General features: G+C 47.1%; 2 protein-coding genes and 1 long non-coding RNA gene across 5 annotated transcripts; 1 reads left to right on the top strand and 2 right to left on the bottom strand.

Moving 5' to 3' along the window:
* The first annotated feature begins 885 nt into the window (after positions 1-885).
* On the top strand, positions 886-2,844 carry trir (telomerase RNA component interacting RNase). Of its 2 annotated transcripts, none has more exons than XM_061065752.1 (3): positions 886-1,692; positions 1,987-2,058; positions 2,383-2,844. In XM_061065752.1, the coding sequence occupies exons 1-3, from the start codon at positions 1,354-1,356 to the stop codon at positions 2,488-2,490; spliced, it is 519 nt and encodes a 172-aa protein (XP_060921735.1). In that variant the 5' UTR covers positions 886-1,353; the 3' UTR covers positions 2,491-2,844. The 2 variants fall into 2 exon arrangements, with proteins under 2 accessions (XP_060921735.1, XP_060921736.1); XM_061065753.1 differs by having other exon boundaries at positions 1,920-2,058.
* Positions 2,845-3,804: 960 nt separating this feature from the next.
* Positions 3,805-15,581, bottom strand: ubn2b (ubinuclein 2b). 2 transcript variants are annotated; one of them, XM_061065749.1, is made up of 17 exons: positions 14,871-15,581; positions 13,212-13,340; positions 12,836-12,937; positions 12,550-12,681; positions 12,340-12,446; positions 11,161-11,659; positions 10,291-10,361; positions 10,082-10,211; positions 8,841-8,947; positions 8,632-8,742; positions 7,840-7,983; positions 7,678-7,728; positions 7,536-7,581; positions 6,191-7,438; positions 5,890-6,097; positions 4,646-4,714; positions 3,805-4,397 (listed from the first exon to the last, which is right to left on the bottom strand). In XM_061065749.1, the coding sequence occupies exons 1-17, from the start codon at positions 15,216-15,218 to the stop codon at positions 4,348-4,350; spliced, it is 3,552 nt and encodes a 1,183-aa protein (XP_060921732.1). In that variant the 5' UTR covers positions 15,219-15,581; the 3' UTR covers positions 3,805-4,347. The 2 variants fall into 2 exon arrangements, with proteins under 2 accessions (XP_060921732.1, XP_060921733.1); XM_061065750.1 differs by lacking the exon at positions 4,646-4,714.
* Positions 5,186-5,873, bottom strand: LOC132995663 (uncharacterized). The gene is made up of 2 exons (XR_009677042.1): positions 5,447-5,873; positions 5,186-5,404 (listed from the first exon to the last, which is right to left on the bottom strand). It is a non-coding gene; the product is annotated as an uncharacterized LOC132995663 (long non-coding RNA).
* Positions 15,582-15,796: the final 215 nt, after the last annotated feature.

The following is a 15,796-nucleotide window of genomic DNA, read 5'->3' as shown; positions in this document are numbered from 1 at the left end:
CATTAGCTTCAAATTAATTATAAGAAAAATAATAATAATAATAACTTTATTTCTATAGCACCTTTTAAAAACACAGGTTTACAAAGTGCTTTGACAAACAGCAAAAACAAGAACAAACTAAACCAAACACAGAAGAACATAAACAACAGCAAGAACATAACAAATGTAAAATACTGAAAATAATTAAATACAATTCAACAGAAAAGAACCCAAAGTGCACGATACCCAACAGACATATATAACCCGACCATCACAAGAACCATCACAAGAACCCAGGCAACACAAGAACCATCACAAGAACCATCACAAGAACCCAACAACACGAGCTGAGACCAAGAGGAACCAAAGATTTAAAAAGATGTAAGAAACTAAAAGAGCTAAAAGCAAATCAAAAGATAACAGCAAAAGAAATAGAAACAAGTGGTTAAAGGATAAAAAAAACAAAAAAACTATAATATTAATAAAAAGTAAATATAATAGATATATTTATTGTCACTGTACAAGTACAACGAAATATTGTTGGAGCAAGCCTGTAGATTCCTAATATCAGAAATATACAAATATACACATACTAAAACCAAATATTCAAATAAGAAATACAATTAAATAATACGACATAATATACAATATACAATTAATTTGCAGGTGACAGGTATAGAATAAATATATTGAAAATGAATCGATTTTTGTCATAAATAGACAAAATTAAACATAATCCCAAGAATACTTCGTATAGTCTAAAGATTTATGTTTTTGTCACTGAAATATAAAAACGAGCTGCATATTTAATGCAGTTTTCTTACAAAAACATCGTAAATCATCGTCTTTACTTTCAGTCAGTTTCGCGCTCTTTCCAGCAGAGGGCGTTACACCCAAGGCGTGACGTCATCAGACAGAGGGGGGGAAACTAAAACATGGCGGACCGAGGCTGAAGTTAGCGTGAAGCGTTGGTAAAAACACACAAACCCTCGGGGTTTAGCTTCACTCAGTTGGATTTTTCGATCGACTTATTTGTGTTATTTGTTTTTTATTCATCCCGGACTGAAATCTGAGTTCTACGTTGAGTTTTTTCGGCGGTTTCAGCCTGATTAGTCTGAGTTAGCCGTTAGCATTAGCCGCGTTAGCTGCCTGACCAGCGCCTGCTTTTGTTTTTGTCTCAAAGACGAGACTTGTTGACTCGTTTAAAGACACGATTTTCTTCAAGATAGTGTTTTTCCTGAGCGGGAACTGAGTGCTTCAGAGATACACTAGCTCGGGTGTGCTTTGTTTTGGTCCTGCCGATTTAATTCAGAGAGTAAAGGGACAAAGTGTGAGTCGCTGGGCTTTGTTTTGTGAACATTACATCCAGGAAACATGGATTCAAAGCGAGCACATTCACACAGTGAAGCTGAAAGTAGCCGAGGAGGAGGAGGCAGCAGCAGCAGCAGCGGGGACTCCAGCTGCGGCAGCCCGGCGTCCCCCTCCCGTAGCCCGGCCCCCGCCTCCCGCAGCCCGGCTCCCCCCTCCCGCAGCCCGGCCCCGGCGCTGCTCCCCGGGGGAAACGCGTTCGCCAACGACGGCAGCTTCATGGAGATGTTCAAGAAGAAGATGGAGGAGGAGCAGCAGAGGAAAAAAGAGACATGTGGAGGAGCGAGTGGCACCGAGCAGGGACAGACACCAGTGGAAAAGAAGCCCCCTCCCGTGGCGAGCTTTGTAAGGGGTTTAGCAGTTGTAAGATGAGATAGATACCAGCAGCCCTCCTCTATCTGTCACTTAACTTATTACACTGTACTTGTGTAAATATTCATTATGAACATGTTATTTCTTTGCAGTATTTAATATTTGTAGAGCAGTCTAGTTTAGGGATGCTCCTCACTGATGATGGTTTCTCTCTGGTGCTGTGGTCAGAGACTAAATGTAGACCTTCTGCTCTGGTGTAGTCTCCTTCATTGGCAGTCCATCTGAAGGGCTCCTATAACGGTTTCAGTCTTCTATCCCCTAACCCAGGTGGGGAAGCGCAGAGGCGGTGTGTTCCTAAAGACCGGCATGGTTGAGAAGAAGCTGAAAAACGACTCAGAAGTAAGTGTGGTGTCGATTAGATTATTATATTTTACTAAAACCTTGAGCTCGGCTGATGTGACATTTGTATGATAATTTAGAAATAGGGGTTAGTTATGCACACATCATGTAGGTGTAGAGTAAAAGAAAAAGCAGCAGAGAGAAGGTGAAGACATGGTGGTGTTGCACATCTGGCTACATGTCTCCAACGCTCTCTAAAACAAAAACCAAGAGGCACAGACTCAAACAGTTTCAGCTCAGATTATCTCAGCAGAGCTTTCCTCCTCCTGACATTAAATCAGTCAGACTAAACGTGTTTCTCTCTGTGCGTTCTCTCTCCCGCAGGCGGTTCCAGGCAAGAGCGATGCTTGGTCAAAGTACATGGCTGAGGTGAAAAAGTACAAAGCTCATCAGTGTGGTGACGACGATAAAACCCGGCCGCTGGTCAAGTAAAGTTTTCCAAAACGGGGGAAGCGACAAAAGTGTCTGAGGAGGATACCGTTCTGGGAGACGCTCCGGGAGAGCTGGCCGCGATCCGGATCCTTCTCACACTGCCAGTCCACCTTCACGTCGACAAACTGCTTCGATCAACTCTCAGTTTTTCCTTGTTTTTTTTTTCTTTTGTGTTGCTTGTTATTTGTCGGACTCTGGTCATTTGATCTGGTGTCAAACGGTGTTTTCACATTTTCATTATTGTTGCATATTTTCTAATTTGTCATGTCTGGGATTAGGTCGGTGTTCTTTCAGATATGATTTGATTTAATGAGCCAGACGAAAGGTTTGAATTAAATCTACACTGCCCTTTCACGTGTGCTGTTGTCCCTCCAGTGTTGTGAGATTCTCCTGAGACGTTTTCACGCACGCACTCCTGAACATTTCCAGGATAGCATGCGCCTGAAATCATCCTGATTTTGATTATTCATGCCTCAAGTTTTCCCAGTCAGACAGGGAACATTTTAAAGACATTTTCAGGGGTGCACGTGTGAAAACAGCTGAAAACTTGACAGTTTCAATGGCTTTAGTTTTTTTTTTACAATGCTACATGTGACTGAACGTATTGAAGGTATAAATAAAAAGGTGGAAAAGAACAACCTGGATGCAGAAAAGAGGATGCCAAACTGCTGCGTTCACATCAGCTCACCCCGACTTCACAGGGATATTTTTCTACGAGGCTGGCAGGTGAAAATGTAGCTCTCCGCTGAATATTTCAGGAGCTTTGTGCGCATGTGAACACACCTTTAGGGAGTCAAGAGGAAAACATCGATTTGAATACTGAAAGCTGCTCTGTCACCGTCCTTTCATGTGATGCTCCTTTAAAGAGGACATATCCCCCCTCCTCCACCTTTTCAAACAGTCTCCTCCTCCACCTTTTCAAACAGTCTCCTCCTCCACCTTTTCAAACAGTCTCCTCCTCCACCTTTTCAAACAGTCTCCTCCTCCACCTTTTCAAACAGTCCCCCTGTGGTCTAAATGAAACATCTGTGCTGTGGTCAAAATATAACGAATCAAGCACCAGAGGTTTGTGACCCTGTAGAAACCAGCTCTCTCAGAACGCTCCGTTTTAGTGTGTGTCTCTTTAAAATGCAATGATGATTTTTTTTTTTTTTTACCAGAATCCCACTGTGATGTCACAAGGAGAGCAAATTTCAAATGGCGCATTTTTCTCTGTAAGACTTATGCAGACCACAAACAAAGGACTGGATGGATTTATTTCACATTTTGTGGGTCCCCCTTTAAAGTGTTTTCAAAGTTGAATTAAAAAAAAACTTCATGAGGGAAAAGATTTTAATTAAAAGCAGTTTTGAGTTCTATACAGTCACAAATTCACCCAAGAGTTCAAGTAGAATGAAAACGAGTATAGCTCTCATTGAGGGAAAAAAAGAAGCTCAAATTCAATTTGCAGTTTATACAGGTGATAATTACATCGTGATAAAAACAGCACCGAATAGACACACGGACCATGCATCAGAGAGGGAGACACACAAAGGCACGCGTCCGATCCCACTAACCCAGACACACACTCATTCACCCCCATGTGCGCGCACACACACACACACACACACACACCTAAAAACCCCATTCATCCCTCCTCCCTGTCCACAGTGATATAGGTCGTTCTTGTAAACATCGACAAACTGTGTTTGTCATTTCAAATTTATCAAATTGTTTTAAAAAGTTAGATTTCGCCGTGGTCATCATGAAAAGTTGAGCGAGTGTTGTCTCGGAGCCCGGTGAGCCCTAAAAGTCAAAAGTCCGTCCTGATTTGTCCGCACGATTAAGCGTCAGTGTGGCGTCGAGGTCCAGCTTTTATCATAGCGTCTTCCTCTTGGCGGCGTCTCCTCCTTGGCTTTGAGTGACATCTAAACACAAATAAAACTTCTTACATCGTAGTAAAAAAAACAAAAAAAAGGATTTAAAGACAAAAAGAGGACACTAAAGACGACAGCATGCGGTCACCAACACACAAGCAGAGAACGAACAGGACCAGACACAGAACCCCGACACAGACAGAAAACATCAGACACGAGAGAGGGAGGCGGAGGACGGGGGGAGGGTGGGGGAGTCGATGGAGCAGGCTGTTGAAGTTGGAGGGAGTGTCAGATTTTACCTGAGAAAGCGAGCTGCAAGTGAGGAGGCAGAGCAACCTGAGACCCTGACTGGAGACTCTTATACAGATCTGAGGAGACAGGACAAGGGGAACAAGGAGGGAGAGGAGGGACAGGTGACACAGGGAGGAAAGAAGGGGGGGGGAGCAAGGTGGCATAGAGATGATGGACAGGTAACGAGAGCCAAACAGAAGAGAGGGGAGGGACACGGGTTGGCATCGGGAGAAATGAAGCAAACAAAAATGGAATAATGTCAAACAGGAGAAAAATCACAAGCTTACATTTGACGCACAGCATGACGATAAAAACAAATGGTGCTCTAACAAACAACACAAGACGAATAACCCGATACAGAAACAGCGAGACGAGACACGGCAGGGCCACTCACACTCAACCCCCGCCTGATGGGCCAATGAGCAATTCAACATTTTGTTAAATCTGTTGTGATTCATTATCTGAATTACCGACAAGCTTTTCATCACAGGTAGAGTTAGCCTGCATTCATTCATTTATACATATTTTATCTTGTTTCTACAAACTTATTCTGTTCAGATTGTTTGCACCTCTTCTCTCCAATTGCACAAAAACACACCTTTACCTATGCCTTCATTTTGTTACAATAAACACACACACACCTCTGCTCTCTTACTATGAAACAACACCCCAGCTCGCTTATTGCACACAAACATGCACCTCATTTCTGCTCTGACTGCATTAAGACACTTCCTGCTCTCTCTTTTTTTTTTATGTGCACGTCTGCTCTTAACACACACACCTTTGCACTAAAACACAGACAGGTAAACACGTCTGCTCTTAACACACACACACACCTTTGCACTAAAACACAGACAGGTAAACACGTCTGCTCTCGTACTGCACACAAACACACATCTGCTCGCCACGCCTCTTTCTGTGTCTGATTGGTTTGTTTTATTAGCACGCTGTCCCTAAAGAATAAGTCGTATTTGAATCTGTCATTAGAGCAGCAGGTGAGCTGTAGGAGGGTAACACTTGATGACACGAAGACCTTTCAATGTGTTTGTGAAGCTGCTTTGGATGGTTGTTTTTTTAAGCGATGTACGAGGTCAGGGGAGCGCAAACAATCTGTTTTGATTTGACACATTTTGTTTTGTAATTAATTAATAGCAACACACCAATAAATACTGATACTATTTTAAATCTGAAGAGAACGTGTGTTGCATTAAAGTTAGGCTGTCTGTGTTTGCGGCCCGTGTGCATCACTTACTCTGGGTCAGCGTAGAGAACGATGCATTGCTATTGGCCGCCGCGCTGCTGGCTGCCGTGCTGGAGCCCGCCGTGGCCAGCGACGGCAGGTTTAGCAACGAGGGGAACTGGAAGGGCAGGGACACGGGGACCAGGCCCCCCAGCATCCCGAAACCCAGAGGAAGAGAGGAGGGCGAGCCCAGGAGGCCGCCGGTACCTGCCGTGGAGACCTGGGAAGAAAAAAAACAACAACATCAGACTGCAGTTCCTGAAAGTGTGCGACTAAATGAAGCCCACCGTGTGGACGAGCAGGAAGTACTAACCTGTGCTAACTGAGAAGAGACGGAGGAGTTCGAGAGAGACACGACCGGCTTGGCCCCCTGAGGTGTCCCGCCCCCGGGCCTCTGTCGCTGCCCCGGGCTGGGGGAGGCCACAGTCGGGGAGGCACTGGATCCTGAATGCTTGCTTATGGAGATGGTGTTTATAAGGCTGGTGTTGGTGCTGTTGTTGTTGGCGGTGGTCTTCTGGCCGCCCGGGGGGGTGTAGCTGCCTTGCCCGAGCTTGGTTACTCCTGAGAACTGCGGGCGGAACCCTGCTGGGCCCTTGGAGGAGTACTGGTGCATGGAGGGGGACACCTGAGACCGGGGGGTTAGAGAGATGGAGGGGGAGCCTGAGGAGGGGATGGAGGTGACCACGGGGTTGGGGGCGCGTGGGGTGAGTTTGACGATAGGCGGGATGCTGCTGTGGGAGGATTTGGTGAGGGTGGCGTGCATGGGGGTGATGAAGTTGGACTGAGGCTGGGGCTGGATTACAGGGTGGGACGGTTTAGGGGGCAGGTTCTGGGTCGGGCGGGGCGCCTGGTAGGTTTTGATGTGTGCGTTGGATGAGAGTGTGTGGAGGCGGGACTGAGGTGACGTGATGATCAGAGTGTCACCACCGATGGCTTTATTATTATTGCTGCCTTTGAGGAGGCCGGACGGGGGCGTGGAGACCCCCATCTTTGAACCTGGCGCCACCAACGGAGACGCGGTGGGGGGCGGGCGCGGCTTAGGAGGCGACGCCGAGGCAGTCATGTTCCCTTTACCCACGGCCACGACTAAAGGTCTCTGAGCGTTCAGCACCGAGAGTCTGTGCACCTGAACGCCGCCCTTCACCACCCCCATCGCGTCCACCCTGACGGAGGGCGAGGAGGTGAGGGAGGGGGGCCGGGACTGAGGGGCGGGCGAAGAGGTAGAGATGTAGAGAGGTGCGTTGGAGCCGGGAGTGCCGACAGAGTTCTTCTTCTGATGCTGGAGGAGCGGCGAGGAGTGGAGGGAGGAGGGGGCGACGGGGGAAGCTTTGGGTAGTTCGGGGGAGGGGGGGCTGTCCCCGTGGGCCAATCCCTTGGCTGCGTTTCCGAGGATGGCCAAAGCCTGAGAGATGGAGTCCAGCGAGGGCGCCGCCAGATCCTCGTCGAGGGAGTCGAGACATATGGGCTCAGCCGGGGACTGAGGCGGTCGCTTGGCAACCTGAGCTGCGGGGGAGGGGGTGACACCTGCTGAAGGTGTGGACCGATGAACCCACACAGCCTCCTGGGGGAAAAAAAAAAACACAAATCTGACATTAACACAAAATCACAAGATAAATGAACTTACAGAAAATCTTATCCCCAATAAATTCAGGACTAACCTTCAGCTTGGGGGTCTTGGGATTAGGAACCATCCTTTTCTTTACTCTGCAGGTAGAAAAAGGTGAAATATGTGAGGGGGGGGGGGGGGGGGGGTCAGATTAAAAAAAACAACCAGCTGGATTAAAAATCATTCTGACTCACGTGTATCCTGTCAGGTGACCATGAGCCATGATGCTCTCTTTGAACAACATCCTGCAAACAGAAAGAAGTAAACATGTCTGAAACATCAGAACAAGAAAAATATTCATGTTGGAGGGAGTTGAAACCTGCAGTTCTGGGCAGCAGAGACTTAACAACACTCACCTGGCCTGCATCCAGCCTTTAGGCCACAGAGGTTTCACTTCAGTCTCCATGAAGGCTTTGAGGTAGTCCTCTAGAGAGAGCGAGTTCTTGCCCTCCAGCTCGTAGCAGCCCAGCTTCACCCGCACCAGGTTACACAACAACGCCCTGAAAACACAACAAATACACAAAACACTCAAATCACTGCAACTGAGTGCACCCTGTTTGTCGCTGATGATATATGAAGCTCTATCATAAGTTCAGTCAGGAAGACTCTATAACTGCCTTCACGATCGGGTCGTTCTCATTCATCTTTTTTGCACGCTTACTCTCGTTTCCGCTGTCATTCTTGAGCTGTCATCTTCTGGGGCTGTCATTGGTTAATCAGCTGTCTCGTCAGCGGTACTCACCTAACCAATGGCATGGTGTTCCAGCCTTATTTTCAACCTTTCATTGCTCCCCTTTTAAATATGATTCTTTCTCTCCCTTAGTTCCTTCATTGCTGATGTTTCGTCTGCGCCCCTCCACCTCCCCAACACCGCCATCTCGCAGAATCATCATCCATCATTTCTCATCAAGTCCCCAGTTTCACCACCACTAGGGTCTGGACTCCATGGGGGGGGGGGGGGGTCTATTCTGCCGTCGCTCAGAATTGTCATTCTACACATCGCCCCCCCCATAGAGTCCAAGCGCCAAAAATATTTCTGTCAAGAAACATTTCCATATTTCATTGTAATAAATCATTTATTTAATTGTCTCTCCTGATTGAACTGTAGTTGCATGAGAAGAGAATCTCCAGTTTTGAGTGAAACTGACCTGAGTTTGTCGTCCCAGACAAACTTCTTCCGCGGGCCCATCACCCGTTTCCCTGGTTTCTCCTCATCGTCGTCCTCCGACCCGTTTTTCTCTCCCTCCCCAGACTGCTGCCTGTAAACACACACACATTAAAAGTCCTGTATGAAAGCGACTTCTGGTAATCTGTGATGCAAATTCAAAGTCCAGGCTGTGATCAGAAGTGTCCTCACTTTGCCACCTTGGCGATACAGTCCATGTTGAATCGAGCGATCTGCTCGGGCATCACGCTGCACACGGCCAGTTTGAGCTTCAGCAGGGGCGCTCGCAGGCGGTCGTCCTGATGGGTGAGGAAAAAGTCTCAGTCAGATATTGCACACGCACACACAAACACGGTAAATATAGAACTGGGTAAGAGCCAGAACACAGCACTAACAAACACATGACTGATTACAGCTGACCGTGCAGAGTATGTGAAACACTGAGCAGCATAAACATCTGAACATCACGTGTTCACTGATTCTGGGTCCCTGTGGCCTCTAGCAATGTGATTCCTTTCAAGACTCTCAACAAGCCAAATAAAGAGTTTCAGTTTATGTGTAACGCTAAGTAACAGAGCGGCCTCACTCAGGCTTTCTGCAGCCGTCAGAACCTAAAAAAAACTTGCATTTAAAAGGTTTTGAAGTTTGCCAAATATATTCAGAATGCAGATTTGAAAAATGAAAAAGTCAAACGATGTCAGGTCTGTCCTGAAGAGGAGAAGAATAAACCTCTTTAGAAACTCTTTTTTGTTGTTGAATGGAGGTCGGATTGATCATTTCTGATGCGTTCAAGGAAGTCACGCTGATGGACTTTTCTGACAGCTTAAAACTGAATGTTTGCTCGAGCTGGATTGGTCGATCAAAATGGATTGCTCGCTGCATTTGCATGACGATGTGACTGATTTTCCTGCATGACTTTAAATACTAGAATCCAGACGCCGAGGTAAAGACTCTGAGTCAAAATGAAGAATCTGTGAGCTGTGATTATCTATCATACGACGTAGATACAGCGTCTGAAAAATACTTCTTTTTTTTTTGTATTTCTGGTGTATGCAGAGGCCATTCAGACATGAGGGGTGGATTACTTTAAGCTCTGAAATCTGGACGTATATGCAGATGTCTGTTAATAAAGACGAATAAGGAGCTTCATCAGTGTCAGATAATCGCCCATTTGTCCTGGGATTGATTTACCGCCAGCCTCTTCCGCTTCCTTTGCTCTCCACACACAGACGGTTTCCTGCATACGACAACAGCGTGCAAAAATGTGATCGGAAAACCCCCCCCACCGGGCGTCCAAACAAACGGAAACCTGAAAGCTTCTGACGCGCTGGTATTGTCCCTCGCCTCCAGATTCTGTTTTCATATGCACGATCTGTTTCTAGAGATTATTCTGAAGCCGCCTCGGGCCTCACAATGAAATGGCTCCCACACACCTGAATGTTCAGACTGAGCTTCTTCAGGCGTTTGAGCAGAGCTTCTTTGTTGCAGGGCACGAAGGCCTCCAGGTGAGAGTAGACGGCTGAACGCACCTCCGCAGGCTGCTCCTGGACCTGCAGCTCGATACTGACACACAGAAACACACACATTTACATTTGCTTTTCATGTAACAGTCTGGAGAAATGTAAATGTGATCGGCTCTTACTCCAGGAGGATGTTGTTCATGTCCAAAGTGAAGAACTTCTTCCTGCCTTCTTCATCGAACAGACGAGACGCCTTCACAGAGAGAAAAGACGGGTTGATTGTTTTTCAGAATCAGAATCAGATTTATTGTCCAGGTATGCTCACACACACACACAGACAAGGAATTTAACTTTGGTGAACTGTGCTCTCTTATGTACAGGTACAACATTAAATATCAACAATAAACAGAATAAGAAAAGACTAATATTTACATGACTAAATATGAAACAGTGCAGTGGTGAATAGTGCAAAAAGATGCTGAAGTAACATGATGATAAGTTTTGTTTTAGTAAAATGCAGGTCAACATTTCTGAGAGGATGTGTTACACACTCGAGCTCTCTGCAAAATAATGTGAGGATTGTTTTTCTGCAGCAGCCACATCAGGAAAGAAAAACAACCTGATTGATTCACGATTTATCAAAACAAAATTTAATCTGAAATGATTCGTCGTTAGAAAACAAGAAGTTTCCAGATTCTGATTTTTTCATTCACAGTTTTTTTTAACATTTTGGAAGTCATTGTGTTTTTTTTTAATAGACTGAAGTCAATTTTATGATTCAAAAGAGCGTCTCATCCTCGCACTGAAAAACATCAGTTTTCAAAAATACTCGCCTACATGTGGACGAGGCATAAGACAGCGTGCAGGAGTTTGTCTGCAGTTTTTTTAAATTAAAAACAAACGACCCGATAGCGGGAGCTCAGGACTTCTTTTTTTTTTTTTTTTTTTTTGAGTATTTCATCAAAGTTTAAATTCTGGTTTCATGACGACTCAAAGTGAAAGTTCTGCTCTGATGTAAAGAAACAGATGAGTTGGAGTTTGGATGAACTTACCGCTCTGAGGTCTTCGATGCGTTTAAGGAGCGGGCCCGGGAGTCCGCTGGGCAGCGGAGGAGGCGCCATCGGGTTCCCCTGCATCACTCTGCTCATACCCGCTTTGTGTCCCATCCCGAAGGCGCCGTTCTCTCCCTGCACCGGACTCGACGGCTGATGAGGCGAGTCCAGCATGGCGAAGTCCAGGTCGCCCATCATGTCCTGCAGAATGTCGTTGTTGGCCGAGCCCAGCAGTGACATCACGGCGGGGTCGGGGGTCAGGTCGGTGACGTGGCAGTCGTTGCCGCCGGCGGCCTTGGCGTGGGCGTTGAGGAGAGCACTGTTGGCGTTTGGCACTTTGGCGTTGGGTCGCTGCAGACCGGCTGCACCGACGTTCTTCTTTCTGATCTCCTCCTTCTCTCGGGTGAAGCGGCGCAGCATGTTGGCGAGGTGCAGAGAGTCCTTCATCAGCTTCTTCCTCTTCTTCTTCTCTGGACGGTGAACACTCAGCGCCAAAACTCTGCAGGAAACAACGACAAGAAACGACACTTTTAATAACCTCATCAGCAGAATCATTTTTCACCCCGACCTCTTCCTGACGACCTCGTAGTCAAACGTCTGTGAAGTCGAGGTGAGCCGATGTGTGCGGGGGTCGTTTCAGAATTGATATCAACACATCATCGCGTCAGACTCAGTTTTCTTTGTCCGCCGTTTCCACGTTTTCCTTTTTATTCAAATCCAACATGTGGCCCTTTTCCTGCATGTCCTCTCTCTCCCTCTCTCCCTCCCTCTCTCTCTCTCTCTCTGTCCCTCCCTCTCTCTCTCTCTCTCTCCCTCTCTGTCCCTCCCTCTCTCTCTCTCTCTCCCTCCCTCTCTCTCTCTCTCTCTCCCCCTCTCTCTCCCTCCCTCTCCCTCCCCCTCTCCCTCTCTGTCCCTCCCTCTCCCCCTCTCTCCCTCTCCCCCCCCTCTCTCTCCCTCTCTCCCTCCCTCTCTCTCTCTCCCCCTCTCCCTCTCTGTCCCTCCCTCTCCCTCTCCCCCCCTCTCCCTCTCCCCCTCTCTCTCTCTCTCCCTCTCCCCCCCTCTCTCTCTCTCTCCCTCCCCCCCCCCTCTCTCTCTCTCCCTCTCCCCCCCTCTCTCTCTCTCTCTCCCTCACTTATCGTCATGTTGCTGCTCAGAGAAAAACCTGATCCAAACACTCACCCGGTCTTTGGTAGTTTGTTCTTTCTGGGTTTCTTCTCCTCCAGAATTCCACCATCTTGCTTTTTCCTCCGCTTCTTTATCACGCGCTCCTCGCCGTCTTTCATCTTCTGCAGAGCGAGGTGATAAAACATCAGAACAACAATCAACACGTTTATTTTTCTTAACTTCACTTTGTGTCGGTCAGAGTGCAGCGGAGAGCGAGCCGCCTACCTTGAAGTGGTTATCCGCCGCGCCCGCGTTCTCTCCCTCGGAGTCCGACGCCGCTCTGAACTGCAGAGTCCCCGTGTTGATGTAGAAGCCGCCATGTTTGGTGGTGAGAGACGCCGGCACCAGCTCGTCATACTGAGGACAACAGAGGAGCATGATGTCATGTTTCTGCTAAACACTGCAAACTGTAACAACCGACACATTTAGTCTACACTGAACAAACTTTTACTAGAACTAGAAATCTGTTTGTAAAAAGTGAGAGACATGTCGGCGGTTTGAGGAAACTCACGGCCTCTGAATTATCGATGAACGGGTCGGTCTCATCGTAGCCGTAACCGATGTCGATGAGATCCTGCATCCTGTCCTTTTTCTTCTTCTTTGGACAACCACCCTGCAGACGGAGCGGAGAAACGGTTGCAAAAAAAGAAATGACTATTCGTCCTTCTGCGCGCCCACATGGCACACATTTGCAGCTGTAACAATATTTCTACATCAAAACAAAAGAGCTGGCGTTCTTCCCTCGCATCACCACGGAGCGTTATCAGTCATAACATCACAAATACAGATTCCTGATCACGTATCCGAGCATGTCGTGCTTTAAAAACGATCCACAGCAGGAGAAAGAGAAGTGTTCAGACACGTCACGTTGAGACGTTCTTACTCACATATTTGTTCTCAAACTTGCGGGCCATCTCCTCGACCTCCCGTCTCTCCCGGTCGTCGTCGGCAAACGGGTCGTTGGGGTCCAGAGGGGGAGCGAGTCCTTTAGGGGCGGCTGAGATCGGGGTCTTTACCTGAGAGGGAAACACGGACACAAAGACACCAGAGAGGAGGTCATCATCATCATCGTTTAGTTATTTATAACTGTTCATGTATCTCCTCTGACTCATCGGTGACCCGTACTCTTTAAGGATCTCTTATCACTCCATCACGTGCAGCTTTCAGACAAACCTAAAGCGAACCGTCAGCTACTCTCGGATCAATGAATGTCAATTTAGATAAGAAAAATGTTGGATTTAGAAAGTCATGTTACAAACACAAGTGTTCAGTAAAACATGAAGAACATCAAACACACAGAAACTGTGAGTCAAATCCAACATGTATTATTTATTTGTCGTAATGTTGCACAACTATGCCGCATATTTTGATATGCATATCCTGCAGGCTTACCTCTGGGTCACTTCTGAAAGCTATCAACATGTTTTAAAAAACAGTTTTCTCCTTCAAGCAAAGAAACATTTAAACAACCTCTTCTCAGCTGCTTGATAATTATAACTGCTTTATGGTCAACAGGGTTCAGAATAAACACGCTCCCAGGTGCTCACGGTTTCAGGATCAAATCATGAAAAAACAGACTGTTTTTCAATTGTAATTGGTTGTTTATAAATACACCTGACCAATCATTGAAGAGGTTAGGAACTTTACTCGATTTGACTTTATCGTTCAGGACGGGTGTTTTTATTCTGCTGCTTTATTTCCATCTCTGTAAGTCTGCAGACGTCCACATTTCTGAATCCTAAAGATAATTGTCTCCTTGCGCCGGCCCCTTCTTATCAGTGTGAACATGCATATTTTAAATGTTAGTAAGACCTCACAAAGTGCCACAGATATCTGTCCCTAGAGTCCTCACAGAATGAGGAAGAGTAAGGGTCTTTTATCTGCTCTTTTGTAAAGTGGGTATGCTTGTAAATTTCCAAAAAAAAAATGTTTTTTAAGTTGCTCATCCAGCAGAGGATAAACGGCCTCTGGTATTTACAGTGACATGTAAGACTACTCTAACATATTTAGTTTCTGTTCCAATTAGAGGAATTATCAATCAATCAATGGAGGGAATCAGGGGGGATTTAAAAGTGAGTATACCCCCTATGAAGACTGAAAAACAAGTGGCAGTAGCTCAGTCTGTAGGGACTTGGGTTGGGAATCGGAGGGTCAAGGGTCAAGTCCCGGCACGGACCAAGTCTGGAAATTGACCTGAGCACTGCCAAGGTGCCCTTGAGCAAGGCACCTAACCCCCCCCCCCCCCCCCTCCATTAGTCCACAGGATCCTGTTTGTGTGTCATGTTCACGAGACAGACTGTAAAACTGAATTTAGTATCAATAAAGAGTAAATGATTATTATAAGTGAGTAAACTGTCTCCACCTACACTCAGGTAAACCCTGTTTACAGCTTCCAAGAGTAACCGAATAAACACGACTTTTATTTTGAAAATCTAAAACTCTTTTTAAAGTATTATTAAGTTTAACATCTCAGTTTCAGTCTCGTGAGGTGATCCCGGGTTCAGACCCCCCTCCTGCTCACATCATGGTGTCTGTGTGTCTCTGACCTGAGTGGGGGGGTGTGGGGGGTTTGGGTGGACCAGCTCGCCGTAGTTGAACTCGGAGGACCCTCTGTCGCTGGGCTCGGACAGCGGCAGGTTGAGACGGACGGTTGGTTTCCTCTCCTCGCTTCCTCCGTCCTCGCCTCCTTTCCTGTTTCCAAACGGACCCGAGCAGCCCCCTCCTCCTGGTCCTGATCCCGGTCCCGACTCGACCCCCGCCGCACTCCCACCTCCATCTCTCCCCACACTGATGTCCACGGCCTCGTCTTCGCGGCGCCGCTTCTTGTTGTTCTCCTGCGGGGAGCTGCTGAAGGATGAGAGGGTGACGAACGGCACCTTCCGCGGCTCTGCCATCTGTGGACCCTCTCCGTCCGACGACCGGGTTCACTACACGGGGAGGGGGAGGAGGGGAGGGGGTTAGAAACCTGGAGATGGTCGACAAGTACAGCTAGCCGCTAGCTTAGCTTCCTCAGAATAGGTGCTGCAGGCAACACAATGACTTTTATCTCCTTTCCGCCCGTTTTAATCCATAAAGTAGAGTTTCCAGGAGAGACCCCGCCGCCTACCGGGGACTTAAACTTTGAGAATCGGCAGTTTTAAGCGCTTCCATGAAATTAGTAGTTAGCTACCGCAGGCAGGATTCTGTAGTAGCCATCTTGATCTTTATTATCATTATTCAGTGGCAGCAGGGCGTGCGCGTGAAAAGAAAGCGGAAGCCAGGGAGGAAAGGGAAGCAGCGGTCGGCCAATGGGAGAGCGGGAACAGAGGAGAGACACGCCCACCAGACACATTAGCGCGAACGTGCAGGGGATGATTGTTCTGCAGGCGCGGGAGACGAGCGGGTCCTTGAACGCATCTCAGAGCTTTTTATTTTATTATATTTACAGAGATTATAGAGAAATTAGTTTGTTTTTAAGCTTTTTCACCAAAAA

The sequence above is a fragment of the Labrus mixtus genome, chromosome 20 (assembly GCF_963584025.1).
Source record: "Labrus mixtus chromosome 20, fLabMix1.1, whole genome shotgun sequence".
Lineage (NCBI taxonomy): Eukaryota > Metazoa > Chordata > Actinopteri > Labriformes > Labridae > Labrus > Labrus mixtus.
The sequence above is the reverse complement of the archived record's forward strand: the minus strand, read 5'-3'. Positions and strand labels throughout refer to the sequence as shown.